The sequence below is a fragment of the Rhinoraja longicauda genome, chromosome 3 (genome assembly GCF_053455715.1).
Source record: "Rhinoraja longicauda isolate Sanriku21f chromosome 3, sRhiLon1.1, whole genome shotgun sequence".
In the NCBI taxonomy this organism is placed as follows: domain Eukaryota; kingdom Metazoa; phylum Chordata; class Chondrichthyes; order Rajiformes; family Arhynchobatidae; genus Rhinoraja; species Rhinoraja longicauda.
This window is the reverse complement of record NC_135955.1, coordinates 90,987,673-91,003,709: the sequence shown is the minus strand read 5'-3', so window position 1 is coordinate 91,003,709 and position 16,037 is coordinate 90,987,673. Positions and strand designations below refer to the sequence as shown.

Sequence of the window (16,037 nt, the reverse complement as noted above, 5' to 3'; positions counted from 1 at the left end):
TTCCTGCTTTTTCCCCATATCCCTTGATTCCTTTAGCCCCAAGAACTAAATCTAACTCTCTCTCGAACGCTAATAAGTTCTGGAGCAGAACTAGGCCATTCGGCCCCTCAAGTCATGTAGATCTCAATAAGGTCACGCGACAGTCTCCTACACGCCAAAGAATAAAGTAGCAGCCTGTCCACCTCTCCCTGTAGCTCAGGTATCCCCACAAGCCCAGGTATCACAAAATGCTGGAGTAACTCAGCGGGTCAGGCAGCATCTCTGGAGAGAAGGAATGGGTGATGTTTTGGATCCAGACTCTTCTGTCACCCATCCCTTCTCTTCCCTGAGATGCTGCCTGACCTGCTGAGTTACTCCAGCTTGTTATGATACCTTTGATTTGTCCCAGCATCAGCAGTTATTTTCCTGCACCAGCCCACAACCCCAGGTACCTTCATAAGTTCTTGTGATAGGAGCAGAATTAGCCCCCCCGGCCCATCATATGTACTTCACCATTCAATCATGGCTGATCCATCTTTCCTTCTCAACCCCATTCTCCTGCCTCTCCTCGTAACCCCTGACACCCGCACTAATCAACAATCTATCTATCTCCGCCTTAAAAATATCCACTGACTTGTGGCCTCCACAGCCGTCTGTGGCAATGAATTCCACAGATTCACCGCCCTCTGGCTAAATAAATTCCTCCTCATCTCCTTCCTAAAGGAACATCCTTTAATTCTGAGGCTGTGCCCTCTGGTCCTAGACTCTCCCACTAATGGAAACATCCTCTCCACATCCACTCTATCCAGGCCGCTCACTATTCTGTACATTTCAATGAGGTCCCCCCTCATCCTTCTAAACTCCAGCGAGTACAGGCCCAGTGCTGACAAACGCTCATCATAGGTTAACCCACTCATTCCTGGGATCATTCTCCATATCATGTGATATCCATCGAGAGTACTCAGGCCTCACTGCTCAGGAAGTGTACTTTGTATCAATGAGTACTGGGTATTAATGAGCACTTAGTATCAATGAGTACTGGGTAACGATGAGTACTGGTATCAATGAGTACTGGTATCAATGAGTACTGGTATCGATGAGTACTTGGTATCAATGAGTACTGGTATCGATGAGTACTTGGTATCAATGAGTACTTGTATCGATGAGTACCTGTATCAATGAGTACAGGTATCAATGAGTACTTGTATCAATGAGTACTGGTATCAATGAGTACTTGTATCAATGAGTACTGGTGTCAATGAGTAACTGTATCAATGAGTACTTGTATCCATGAGTACTTGTATCAATGAGTACTGGTATCAATGAGTACCTGTATCAATGAGTACTTGTATCCATGAGTACTTGTATCAATGAGTACTGGTATCAATGAGTACCTGTATCAATGAGTACCTGTATCCATGAGTACTTGTATCAATGAGTACTTGTATCAATGAGTAACTGTATCAATGAGTACTGGATATCCATGAGTACTTGTAGCAATGAGTACTTGGTATTGATGTGCACTGGGTATCGATGAGTACTGGGTATCGATGAGTACTGGGTATCGATGAGTACTGGTATCAATGAGTAACTGTATCAATGAGTATTGGGTATCGATTAGTACTGGATATCGATGAGTACTGGGTATCCATAAGTACTGGTGTCAGAGCCTGTGTGCCTCCTCACCTGGAGCCCAGGACAGGGAGTAGATGACTCCCTCGTTGCCGGGAGACGTGTAGACAGCGGTCAGAGTGTTGACGTCCCACACTTTGATCGTTCCATCAAATGATGCGGTGGCCAGAAGGTTGGGGTCATCGGGTTTAAACTTACAGTCGAAGATGGTTTCCACATGACCCTCGAGGACAAGACAACAGGAAATGTTTAGGCATCTTTAGACTTGGAAACACTGACAACAGGTGCAGGAGGCCACTCGGCCCTTCGAGCCTGTACGCACCGCCATTCATTGTGATCATGGCTGATCATCCACAATCAGTAACCCGTGCCTGCCTTCTCCCCATATCCCTTGATTCCACTAGCCCCTAAAGCTCTATCTAACTCTCTTTTAAATTCATTCAGTGAATTGGTCTCCACTGCCCTCTGTGGCAGAGAATTCCACAAATTCACAACTCTCTGGGTGAAAAAGATTCTTCTCAGAGATACAGCGTGGAAACTGGCCCTTTGGCCCACTGAGTCTGCCCCGACCACCTCTACCACTGAGTCCGCCCCACCAGCGATCACCCCGTATCCCACTGAGTCCACCCCACCAGCGATCACCCCGTATACCACTGAGTCCGCCCCGTATACCCCGATTGCCCCGTATACCACTGAGTCCGCCTCGTATACCCCGATCGCTCCGTACACTAGCACTATCCTACATGCCACCAGCAATTTACAGAAGTCAATTTTCCCTACAAGCCTGTCCATCTTTGGGATGTGGGTGGAAACCGGATCAGCCGGACGAAACCCACACGGTCACAGGGAGAAGGTACGTACAGACAGCACCCGTAACTCAGGATGGAACCCGGGTCTCTGGCGCTGTGAGGGCCACACCATGATGGGCCTGTCTGGTGGTGGCCTTTTCCAGATACAACATGTTCAGAATCATCAGCCTGGTGGACAAAGCCGGGGAACCTGAGCCTAGACAAAGCTCCACCTCAGTGACAGGCATGGGTAGAGTGGATGGGAGAGGATGTTTCCACTAGTCTAGGACCAGGTTCACAGCCTCAGAATTAAAGGACGTTCCTCAGAAAGGAGATGAGGAGGAATTTCTTTAGTCAGAGGGTGGTGAATCTGTGGAATTCATTGCCACAGACGGCTGAGACACAGAGGCCAAGTCAGTGGCTATATTTAAGGTGGAGATCGACAGATTCTTGATTAGTGCGGGTGTCAGGGGTTATGGGGAGAACGCAGGAGAATGGGGTTAGGAGGGAGAGATAGATCAGCCATGGTTGAATGGTGGAGTGGACTTGATGGGCCGAATGGTCTAATTCTGCTCCTATCCCTTATGAACACGTGAAGGCCAGCCTACCAGGTCTCTGAGGAAGGTCCACTTCTTGGCTCCCATGTCGTACAGTCCCACACCCCCGTCCAGAAAGCAGCAGACGGCATGTCCCGGGGGCAGGGAGAAGGCTAGGTTCTGGGAGAGGGTGGGGGGAGGAATGGCCTCGCTGGTCGATGAAGTGTGCTGGCTCCGGGACGGAGAATGTGCAGAGTAACCTGTGGAGGAGAAACAGGAGAACGTCAGGGCAGCACAGAGAACGTCAGGGCAGCACGGTGGCAGTGGTAGATCTAGGTGTCAGGGCGGCACAGAGAACGTCAGGGCGGTACGGTGGTGCAGCGGTAGACCTAGGTGTCTAGACAGCACGGCGGCAGTGGTAGATCTAGGTGTCAGGGCCGCACAGAGAACGTCAGGGCGGCACGGTGGCAGTGGTAGATCTAGGTGTCAGGGCAGCACAGAGAACGTCAGGACAGCACGGCGGCAGCAGTAGATCTAGGTGTCAGGGCGGCACAGAGAACGTCAGGACAGCACGGTGGTGCAGCGGTAGACCTAGGTGTCAGGGCGGCACGGTGGCAGCGGTAGACCTAGGTGTCAGGGCGGCACAGAGAACGTCAGGGCGGCACGGTGGCAGCGGTAGACCTAGGTGTCAGGGCGGCACAGAGAACGTCAGGGCGGCACAGTGGCAGTGGTAGACCTAGGTGTCAGGGCAGCACGGTGGCAGCGGTAGACCTAGGTGTCAGGGCGGCACGGTGGCAGCGGTAGACCTAGGTGTCAGGGCGGCACAGAGAACGTCAGGGCAGCACGGTGGCAGCGGTAGACCTAGGTGTCAGGGCAGCACGGTGGCAGTGGTAGACCTAGGTGTCAGGGCGGCACAGAGAACGTCAGGGCGGCACGGTGGCAGCGGTAGATCTAGGTGTCAGGGCAGCACGGTGGCGCAGCGGTAGAGTTGCTGCCTCACGGCGCCAGAAACCCGGGTTCCATCCTGACTACGGGCGCTGTCTGTACGGAGTTTGTACGTTCTCCCCGTGACCTGCGTGGGTTTTCTCCGGGAGCTCCGGTTTCCTCCCACACTCCAAAGATGTACAAGTTTGTAGGTTAGTTGGCTTTGGTAAAATTGCAAATTGTCCCTATTGTGTGTAGGATCGTGTTAGTGAGCAGGGATCGTGTTAGTGAGCAGGGATCGTGTTAGTGAGCAGGGATCGTGTTAGTGAGCAGGGATCGTGTTAGTGAGCAGGGATCGTGTTAGTGAGCAGGGATCGTGTTAGTGAGCAGGGATCGTGTTAGTGAGCAGGGATCGTGTTAGTGAGCAGGGATCGTGTTAGTGAGCAGGGATCGTGTTAGTGAGCAGGGATCGTGTTAGTGAGCAGGGATCGTGTTAGTGAGCAGGGATCGTGTTAGTGAGCAGGGATCGTGTTAGTGAGCAGGGATCGTGTTAGTGAGCAGGGATCGTGTTAGTGAGCAGGGATCGTGTTAGTGAGCAGGGATCGTGTTAGTGAGCAGGGATCGTGTTAGTGAGCAGGGATCGTGTTAGTGAGCAGGGATCGTGTTAGTGAGCAGGGATCGTGTTAGTGAGCAGGGATCGTGTTAGTGAGCAGGGATCGTGTTAGTGAGCAGGGATCGTGTTAGTGAGCAGGGATCGTGTTAGTGAGCAGGGATCGTGTTAGTGAGCAGGGATCGTGTTAGTGAGCAGGGATCGTGTTAGTGAGCAGGGATCGTGTTAGTGAGCAGGGATCGTGTTAGTGAGCAGGGATCGTGTTAGTGAGCAGGGATCGTGTTAGTGAGCAGGGATCGTGTTAGTGAGCAGGGATCGTGTTAGTGAGCAGGGATCGTGTTAGTGAGCAGGGATCGTGTTAGTGAGCAGGGATCGTGTTAGTGAGCAGGGATCGTGTTAGTGAGCAGGGATCGTGTTAGTGAGCAGGGATCGTGTTAGTGAGCAGGGATCGTGTTAGTGAGCAGGGATCGTGTTAGTGAGCAGGGATCGTGTTAGTGAGCAGGGATCGTGTTAGTGAGCAGGGATCGTGTTAGTGAGCAGGGATCGTGTTAGTGAGCAGGGATCGTGTTAGTGAGCAGGGATCGTGTTAGTGAGCAGGGATCGTGTTAGTGAGCAGGGATCGTGTTAGTGAGCAGGGATCGTGTTAGTGAGCAGGGATCGTGTTAGTGAGCAGGGATCGTGTTAGTGAGCAGGGATCGTGTTAGTGAGCAGGGATCGTGTTAGTGAGCAGGGATCGTGTTAGTGAGCAGGGATCGTGTTAGTGAGCAGGGATCGTGTTAGTGAGCAGGGATCGTGTTAGTGAGCAGGGATCGTGTTAGTGAGCAGGGATCGTGTTAGTGAGCAGGGATCGTGTTAGTGAGCAGGGATCGTGTTAGTGAGCAGGGATCGTGTTAGTGAGCAGGGATCGTGTTAGTGAGCAGGGATCGTGTTAGTGAGCAGGGATCGTGTTAGTGAGCAGGGATCGTGTTAGTGAGCAGGGATCGTGTTAGTGAGCAGGGATCGTGTTAGTGAGCAGGGATCGTGTTAGTGAGCAGGGATCGTGTTAGTGAGCAGGGATCGTGTTAGTGAGCAGGGATCGTGTTAGTGAGCAGGGATCGTGTTAGTGAGCAGGGATCGCTGGTGGGTGCGGTCTCGGTGGGGAAGGGGTTGTGTTTCCGCGCTGTGTCTCTACACTGAACTAAAGCCCTCCCCTGAGCAGGGAGGAGATGTGTCGGAGGGCCACCTACATGACTGCTTTGGTGATGAGCTGAGCACGTGCAGGGCGTGGAAGCCAGTCTTCTTCAGCTTGAAGTTGTCGATCGGCGTTGTCCGGGAAACGTTCCATATACGCAGCACCCCCACCTGGGAATCTGCGGATCAGAGAGAGAGTGGGATCACACGCACACGCACACGCGCACACACACGCGCGCACACATACACACACGCACACACGCATACAAACCCGCACACAGATGCACGCACACAAGCACACACACATACTCACTCACACACATGCATGCACACGCACGCACGCACACACGCACACATGCGCATGCACACACACGCAAGCACACGCACACACATGCGCATGCACACGCACACGCAAGCACACGCACACACGCACGCACTCACACAGGCACGCACGCACGCACGCGCACACACACACACACACAAACCCACACACTTGCACACACCCCCCCCTCCACACACAGGCACACACGTACACGCGTGCACACACGCACATACATACACACACAGGCCCTCCTCCCTCCCAGGGGCCAAACCAGCCGGTTACCAAAACCATGTGAACATACACAACACACAGTAGTTCAGGAGACAGACACAAAAACCTGGAGGAACTCAGTGGGTCCAACAGCATCTCTGAAGCCTTGAGAAGGGTCTTGACCCGAAACGTCACCTATTCCTTTTCTCCGGAGATGAGGTCTGATCCGTTGAGTTACTCCAGTGTTTTGTGTCTATCTCTGGTTAAAGCCAGCATCTGCTGTTCATTCCTACACACACATCAGTTACAGTTTAGTTTATGGTCACGTGGTACATTGACACTGAGGTACGGTGAAAAGCTTGTGTTGCGTGCCCACCAGCCAGCGGAAAGACAATACATGATTACAATCGACCCATTCACAGTGTACAGATACTGGATAAGGGAATAATGTTTAGTGCAAGATAAAGCCAGCAACGTCCGATCAAGGATAGTCCGAGGGTCACCAATGAGGTCGATAGTAGTTCGGGACAGCTATGAATAGTGAAAGGCTTGGATAGGGTGGAAGTGGAGAAGATGTTTCCACTAATGGGAGAGTCTAGGACTAGAGGCCATAGTCTCAGAATAAGAGGATACACCTTAACAAAGGAGATGAGGAGGAATTTCTTTAGTCAGAGGGTGGTGAATCTGTGGAATTCATTGCCACAGACGGCTGTGGAGGCCAAGTCAATGGGTATATTTAAACTGGAGATTGACAGATTGTTGATCAGTGCAGGTGTCAGGGGTTGTGGGGAGAAGGCGGGAGAATGGGGTTAGGAGGATGAGATGGATCAGCCATGATTGAATGGTGGAGTGGACTTGATGGGCCGAATGGCCTAATTCCGCTCCTATCATTTATGAACCCCTTTGGCTCTACTGGTCCATGCTCGTCCATCTACACTAGACCCATTTGTCCGCCTTTGACCCACCTATCCCTCTAAACCCCTCGTATCCATGTACCTGTTCAAGTGTCTTTTAAATGTTATAGTAATTACGTGAACTGCCTCCTCTGGCAGCTCATGCCACACCCTCACCCCACCCTATCAGTGAGAACAAGCTGCTTCTCAGGTTCCCATTAAATCTTTCCCCCCTCACCCTCACCCCCACCCCATGTCCTCTGATTCTTGATTCCCCTACTCTGGGTGAAAGACTCATGTGAAACGAGCACACTTGGGCCATTCGGCCCATCAAGTCCACCCCGCCATTCAATCATGGCTTATCTTATCCACTGGTGTGGGGCGCTGACCACTGGTGTGGGGCATTGACCACTGGTGGTGTGGTATGGTGTCCACTGGTGTGGGGCATTGACCACAGGCGTGGGGCATTGACCACTGGTCCATGGTGCTCTGTCCACTGGTGTGGGGCATTGACCACTGGTGTGGGGCATTGACCACTGGTGGTGTGGTATGGTGTCCACTGGTGTGGGGCATTGACCACAGGCGTGGGGCATTGACCACTGGTGTGGGGCATTGACCACTGGTGGTGTGGTGTGGTGTCCACTGGTGTGGGGCATTGACCACAGGCATGGGGCATTGACCACTGGTCCATGGTGCTCTGTCCACTGGTGTGGGGCATTGACCAATGGTATGGGGCATTAACCACTGGTATGGGGCATTAACCACTGGTGTGGGGCATTGACCACAGGCGTGGTGTATTGACCACTGGTCCATGGTGCTCTGTCCACTGGTGGTGTATTGACCACTGGTATGGGGCATTTACCACTGGTGTGGGGCATTGACCACAGGCGTGGTGCTCTGTCCACTGGTGCATGGTGCTCTGTCCACTGGTGCATGGTGCTCTGTCCACTGGTGCATGGTGCTCTGTCCACTGGTGCATGGTGCTCTGTCCACTGGTGCATGGTGCTCTGTCCACTGGTGCATGGTGCTCTGTGCACTGACCCTACCTCCGGTCAGGAACATGCCGGGTGCACTGGGGACCCAGGCCAGGCACTGTACAGAGGCGGCGGCGCTGGGCAGACAGAAGGTGGTGATGCAGGACAGGGAGTGGGAGTCGACCAGCCGGATGCCGTTGTGTAGGTTGGCCACCAGCAAGTAGTCAGTGGACAGAGGGTCCCACTCCAGCGCAGTGATGGGGTCCTCATCGTCCGTGCCCTCCAGCGACTCCGGCCTCAGCACGTGCTTCTGCCCCTTGGTGCCTGAGCAGAGACACACACCAACACACCACAGCTCACACCAACACACCACAGCTCACACCAACACACCACAGCTCACCACAGCTCACCGCAGCTCACCGCAGCTCACCACAATAGACAATAGACAATAGACAATAGACACAGGAGGAGGCCATTCGGCCCTTCGAGCCAGCACCACCATTCAATGTGATCATGGCTGATCATTCTCAATCAGTACCCCGTTCCTGCCTTCTCCCTATACCCCCTGACTCCACTATCCTTAAGAGCTCTATCTAGCTCTCTCTTGAATGCACTCAGAGAATTGGCCTCCACTGCCCTCTGAGGCAGAGAATTCCACAGATTCACAACTCTCTGACTAAAAATGTTTTTCCTCATCTCTGTTCTAAATGGCTTACCCCTTATTCTTAAACTGTGGCCCCTTGTTCTGGACTCCCCCAACATTGGGAACATGTTTCCTGCCTCTAACATGTCCAACCGCTTAATAATCTTATACGTTTCGATAAGATCCCCTCTCATCCTTCTAAATTCCAGTGTATACAAGCCTAGTCGCTCCAGTCTTTCAACATATGACAGTCCCGCCATTCCGGGAATTAACCTAGTAAACCTACGCTGCACGCCCTCAAGTTCACTAAAGTTCACCACAGTTCACCATAGTTCATTGTCACATAGTTTTTTGTCACTCGGCGTCACGGTGGCGCAGCGGTAGAGTTGCCGCCTTACAGTGAATGCAGCGCCGGAGACCCGGGTTCGATCCTGACTACGGGCGCCGTCTGTACGGAGTTTGTACGTTCTCCCCGTGACCTGCGTGGGTTTTCTCCGAGATCTTTGCTTTCCTCCCACACTCCAAAGACGTGCAGGTTTGTAGGTTAATTGACTGGGTAAATGTAATCATTGCCTCTAGTGTGTGTAGGATAGTGTTAATGTGCGGGGATCGCTGGTCGGCATGGACCCGGTGGGCCGAAGGGCCTGTTTCTGTGCTGTATCTCTAAACTAAATTTGCAAGATACAGTTAAATGCTTTTGGTGCATTCTATCCAGTTCATAAGTTCATAAGAGATAGGAGCAGAATTAGGCCATTCGGCCCATCAAGTCTACTCCGCCATTCAATCATGGCTGATCTATCTCTCCCTCCTAACCTCATTCTCCTACCTTCTCCCCGTAACCCCTGACACCCGCACTAATCAACAATCTGTCAATCTCTGCCTTAAATATCTCCACTGACTTGTGGCCTCCACAGCCGTCTGTGGCAAAGAATCCCACAGATTCACCACCCTCTGACTAAAGATATTCCTCCTCATCTCCTTCCTAAAGGTACGTCCTTTAATTCTGAGGCTGTGCCCTCTGGTCCTAGACTCTCCCACTAGTGGAAACATCCTCTCCACATCCACTCTACCCAGGCCGCTCACTATTTGTAAATCTCTGAATTAACCTACAAACCTGCACGTCTTTGGAGTGTGGGAGGAAACTGAAGATCTCGGAGAAAACCCACGCAGGTCACGGGGAGAACGTACAAACTCCGTACAGACGGCGCCCGTAGTCAGGATGGAAACTGGGTCTCCGGCGCTGTGAGGCAGCAGCTCTACCCGCTGCACCACCGTGCCGCCTCGTGCCGTCTCGTGCCCCCCACCCCGCCCCACCCCCCGCCCCACTCCCCCTGCCCCACCCCCCCACCATGCCCCTCCACCATGCCACTCCACTGTGCCCCACCCCCCCTGCCCCACCCCCCTGCCCCACCCCCCTTGCCCCCCCCCCGCTGCCCCACCCTGCCCCACCCTGTCCCCCCCCCCCACCATGCCCCTCCACCATGCCCCTCCACTGTGCCCCACCCCCGCTGCCCCACCCCCCCTGCCCCACCCCCGCTGCCCCACCCCCCCTGCCCCACCCCCGCTGCCCCACCCTGCCCCACCCCCACCCCCCCCACCGTGCTGGTGCAGGCTTCTCTGGGCTGTGTGCCCAGGGGGGTGGGCACGGTGCGTGAGGGGGTGCCGGTACTCACCGGGCTGGAAGATGGAGAGGCTGCCATCGGTGTGGCCGAACACCACCTTGCCCGTCTGCCGGGGATGCCAGCGTAGGAGGCAGATGTCCGACAGGAAGCTGTGGGCCTCCTTGTGTACGGCCACTCCGCTGTCCGGCCCGGACACTGTCCAGATGTAGAGCGGCCCACGGTGGGACACGAAGGCCACGGCCTCCCCCGCACTCCAACACCAGCTCAGCGACGCGGGGATCCCTGGGACCAAACACAACCGCCCAGTTACTGCAGCACTCTGTGTTTTCACCACAGTGGCCATAGTTATATAGACAACAGGTGCAGGAGGAGGCCATTCGGCCCTTCGAACCAGCACCCCCATTCACTGTGATCATGGCTGATCATTCTCTATCAGTACCCCGTTTCTGCCTTCTCCCCATACCCCCTGACTCCGCTATCCTTAAGAGCTCTATCTAGCTCTCTCTTGAATGCATCCAGAGAATTGGCCTCCACTGCCTTCTGAGGCAGAGAATTCCACAGACTCACAACTCTCTGGGTGAAAAAGTTTTTCCTCATCTCTGTTTGAAATGGCCTACCCCTTATTCTTAAACTGTGGCCCCTTGTTCTGGACTCCCCCAACATTGGGAACATGTTTCCTGCATCTAACATGTCCAATCCCTTAATAATCTTATACATTTCTATAAGATCCCCTCTCATCCTTCTAAATTCCAGTGTATACAAGCCTAGTCGCTCCAGTCTTTCAACATATGACAGTCCCGCCATTCCGGGAATTAACCTAGTAAACCTACGCTGCACGCCCTCAATAGCAATAATATCCTTCCTCAAATTTGTAGACCAAAACTGCACACAGTACTCCAGGTGCGGTCTCACTTGGGCCCTGTACAAATACAGGACCTCCTTGCTCCTATACTCAACTCCTCTCGTTATGAAGGCCAACATGCCATTAGCTTTCTTCACTGCCGGCTGTACCTGCATGCTAACTTTAAATGACTGATGTACAAGCACACCCAGATCTCGTTGTACAGTATTTCCCCTTTTCCTAATCTGACACCATTCAGATAATAATCTGCCTTTCTGTTCATGCCACTCACATTTATCCACATTATAGTGCATCTGCCCACTCATCCAACCTGTCACATTTATCCATGCCCCCATACCCCAACCTGCCCCATACCCCACCTGCCCCATACCCCACCTGCCCCATACCCCACCTGCCCCATACCCCACCTGCCCCATACCCAACCTACTCAACCCGCCCCATACCCCACCTGCCCCATACCCACCTGCCCCATACCCCACCTGCCCCATACCCAACCTACTCAACCCGCCCCATACCCACCTGCCCCATACCCACCTGCCCCATACCCCACCTGCCCCATACCCAACCTGCCCCATACCCCACCTGCCCCATACCCAACCTACTCAACCCGCCCCATACCCACCTGCCCCATACCCACCTGCCCCATACCCCACCTGCCCCATACCCAACCTGCCCCATACCCACCTGCCCCATACCCCACCTGCCCCATACCCACCTGCCCCACACCCACCTGCCCCATACCCCCACCTGCCCCATACCCAACCTGCCCCATACCCCACCTGCCCCATACCCAACCTACTCAACCCCGCCCCATACCCACCTGCCCCATACCCACCTGCCCCATACCCACCTGCCCCATACCCCACCCGCCCCATACCCCACCTGCCCCATACCCACCTGCCCATACCCCACCTGCCCCATACCCAACCTACTCAACCCCGCCCCATACCCCACCTGCCCCATACCCCACCTGCCCCATACCCCACCTGCCCCATACCCCACCTGCCCCATACCCCACCTGCCCCATACCCCACCTGCCCCATACCCAACCTACTCAACCCGCCCCATACCCCACCTGCCCCATACCCACCTGCCCCATACCCCACCTGCCCCATACCCCACCTGCCCCATACCCAACCTACTCAACCCGCCCCATACCCACCTGCCCCATACCCACCTGCCCCATACCCCACCTGCCCCATACCCAACCTGCCCCATACCCACCTGCCCCATACCCCACCTGCCCCATACCCACCTGCCCCACACCCACCTGCCCCATACCCCACCTGCCCCATACCCAACCTGCCCCATACCCCACCTGCCCCATACCCAACCTACTCAACCCGCCCCATACCCACCTGCCCCATACCCACCTGCCCCATACCCCACCTGCCCCATACCCACCCTGCCCCATACCCACCTGCCCCATACCCCACCTGCCCCATACCCCACCTGCCCCATACCCACCTGCCCCATACCCACCTGCCCCAAACTCCACCTGCCCCATACCCAACCTGCCCCATACCCCACCTGCCCCATACCCCACCTGCCCCATACCCAACCTACTCAACCCGCCCCATACCCACCTGCCCCATACCCACCTGCCCCATACCCCACCTGCCCCATACCCAACCTGCCCCATACCCCACCTGCCCCATACCCCACCTGCCCCCATACCCAACCTACTCAACCCGCCCCATACCCACCTGCCCCATACCCACCTGCCCCATACCCCACCTGCCCCATACCCCACCCTGCCCCATACCCACCTGCCCCATACCCCACCTGCCCCATACCCACCTGCCCCATACTCCACCTGCCCCATACCCAACCTGCCCCATACCCAACCTGCCCCATACCCCACCTGCCCCATACCCCACCTGCCCCATACCCCACCTGCCCCATACCCCACCTGCCCCATACCCCACCTGCCCCATACCCCACCTGCCCCATACTCCACCTGCCCCATACCCACCTGCCCCATACCCAACCCGCCCCATACCCACCCCGCCCCATACCCACCCCGCCCCATACCCACCCCGCCCCATACCCAACCTGCCCGATACCCAACCTGCCCCATACCCAACATGCCCCATACCCCACCTGCCCCATACCCCACCTGCCCCATACCCCACCTGCCCCATACCCCACCTGCCCCATACCCCACCTGCCCCATACCCCACCTGCCCCATACCCCACCTGCCCCATACCCCACCTGCCCCATACCCCACCTGCCCCATACCCCACCTGCCCCATACCCCACCTGCCCCATACTCCACCTGCCCCATACCCCACCTGCTCCATACCCACCTGCCCCATACCCCACCTGCCCCATACCCACCTGCCCCATACCCAACCCGCCCCATACCCACCCCGCCCCATACCCAACCTGCCCCATACCCAACCTGCCCCATACCCAAGATGCCCCATACCCCACCTGCCCCATACCCCACCTGCCCCATACCCCACCTGCCCCATACCCCACCTGCCCCATACCCCACCTGCCCCATACCCAACCTGCCCCATACCCCACCTGCCCCATACCCACCTGCCCCATACCCAACCCGCCCCATACCCACCCTGCCCCATACCCAACCTGCCCCATACCCAACCTGCCCCATACCCAATATGCCCCATACCCCACCTGCCCCATACCCCACCTGCCCCCATACCCCACCTGCCCGATACCCCACCTGCCCCATACCCAACCTGCCCCCATACCCAACCTGCCCCATACCCCACCTGCCCCATACCCCACCTGCCCCATACCCCACCTGCCCCATACCCCACCTGCCCCATACCCCACCTGCCCCATACCCCACCTGCCCCATACCTTTGGTGTTGTCCAGTCTGGCCACTACCTTCTGCTCAGCCACGTTCCAGATGATGACCAGGTTGTCTGCGCTGGCACTGGCGAATGTGTCGGGGCAGTGGGGGCACCAGGAGATGGCCGTGATGGTCTTCTTGTGCTCCGACATGATGGCGTGGAGCTTGAACTCATTGTACCTGTGGTCAAGCTGTGTCACAGCACAGAGCAGCGTTAGACAGCACCTGAGACAGGACGTTAACTGGTTGAGCTGTGTCAGAGAGCATCTACACAGCACCTGACACAGGACGTTAACTGGTCGAGCTGTGTCACAGCACAGAGCAGCGTTAGACAGCACCTGAGACAGGACGTTAACTGGTCGAGCTGTGTCACAGAGCACCTACACAGCACCTGACACAGGACGTTAACTGGTCGAGCTGTGTCACAGCACAGAGCAGCGTTAGACAGCACCTGAGACAGGACGTTAACTGGTCGAGCTGTGTCACAGAGCATCTACACAGCACCTGACACAGGACGTTAACTGGTCGAGCTGTGTCACAGAGCAGCGTTAGACAGCACCTGACACAGGACGTTAACTGGTCGAGCTGTGTCAGAGAGCACCTACACAGCAGCTGACACAGGATGTTAGTCCCTGCAGCAACACAGAACTGCAGAGTGATACTAAGATAAACAAAGGTATTTATTCACAAAATGCTGGAGTAACTCAGCAGGTCAGGCAGCATCTCAGGAGAGAAGGAATGGGTGACGTTTCGGGTCGAGACCCTTCTTCAGTCTGAAGAAACGTCACCCATTCCTTCTCTCCTGAGATGCTGCCTGACCTGCTGAGTTACTCCAGCATTTTGTGAATAAATACCTTCGATTTGTACCAGCATCTGCAGTTATTGTCTTATACTAAGATAAACAAGCTCTACTTTGAAGGTATGAGATAGGAACTCCTCAAATTGATTGGAGCACATTGTATGTTCATGAGATCTATGAGGAGAATTAGGCCATTCGGCCCATTATGTCCACTCCGCCATTTAATAATGGCTGATCGATCTCTCCCTCTCAACCCCATTCTCCTGCCTTCTCCCCATAACCCCTGACACCCGCACTGATCAACAATCTGTCTATCTCTGCCATAAATATATCCACTGACTTGTGGCCTCCACAGCCGTCTGTGGCAATGAATTCCACAGATTCACCACCCTCTGACTAAAGAAATCCCTCCTCATCTCCTTCCTAAAAGAACATCCTTTAATTCTGAGGCTGTGCCCTCTGGTCCTGGACTCTCCCACCAGTGGAAACATCCTCTCCACATCCACTCTATCCAGGCCGCTCACTATTCTGTACGTTTCAATGAGGTCCCCCCTCATCCTTCTAAACTCCAGCGAGTACAGGCCCATTGCCCACAAACGCTCATCATACGTTAACCCACTCATTGCTGGGATTGTTCTTGTAAACCTCCTCTGGACCCTCTCCAGAGCCAGCACATCCTTCCTCAGATATGGGGCCCAAAACTGCTCACAATATCCCAAATGTGGCCTGACCAGCGCCTTATACAGCCTCAGCATCACACACCCCCCTGTGACCAGCGCCTTATAGACCCTCAGCATCACATCCCTGTTTGTGTACACAATCCCCCTTGTAATAAATGCTAACATTGAGTTTACTTTCTTTACCACCAATTCGACTTGCAGATTAACCTTTTGTGAATCCTGCACCAGCTCCCAAGTCCCTTTGCACCTCCAATTTCTGGATTCTCTCCCCATTTAGAAAATAGTCTGTGCCTTTATTCCTGCGACCAAAATGCATGAGTCCACACTTTGCTGCACTATATTCCATCTGCCACTTCCCCGCCCACTCTCCCAACCTGTCCACATCCTTCTGCAGAGTCCCTGCCTCATCGACACTACCTGCCCCTCCAACTACCTTTGTATCATCTGCAAATTTGGACACAAAGCCTTCAATCCTTAACTTCATCAGTGTTAACTAACTTCAATAGTGTTAGTGTGTGGGGATCGCTGGTCGGCACGGGCTCGGTGGGCAGAAGGGGCCTGTTTCCG

The 16,037-nt window shown here is 54.8% G+C and overlaps 1 protein-coding gene across 3 annotated transcripts in view; it reads right to left on the bottom strand.

Annotated features, from left to right (window-relative positions):
• Positions 1–14,179, bottom strand: part of wdr17 (WD repeat domain 17) — a 77,689-nt gene extending 63,510 nt beyond the window's left edge. For 2 of the 3 annotated variants that reach the window (XM_078396649.1, XM_078396651.1), the window contains exons 1-6: positions 13,999–14,179; positions 10,355–10,585; positions 8,111–8,362; positions 5,696–5,818; positions 3,008–3,195; positions 1,666–1,834 (exon numbers count right to left, since the gene is read on the bottom strand). In XM_078396649.1, coding sequence (XP_078252775.1) covers positions 1,666–1,834; positions 3,008–3,195; positions 5,696–5,818; positions 8,111–8,362; positions 10,355–10,585; positions 13,999–14,143 — 1,108 coding nt within the window. In that variant the 5' untranslated portion in view covers positions 14,144–14,179. The remainder of the gene's footprint in view (positions 1–1,665; positions 1,835–3,007; positions 3,196–5,695; positions 5,819–8,110; positions 8,363–10,354; positions 10,586–13,998) is intronic. The other variant, XM_078396650.1, reaches the window with a different exon arrangement.
• Between the last annotated feature and the right edge of the window lie 1,858 nt (positions 14,180–16,037).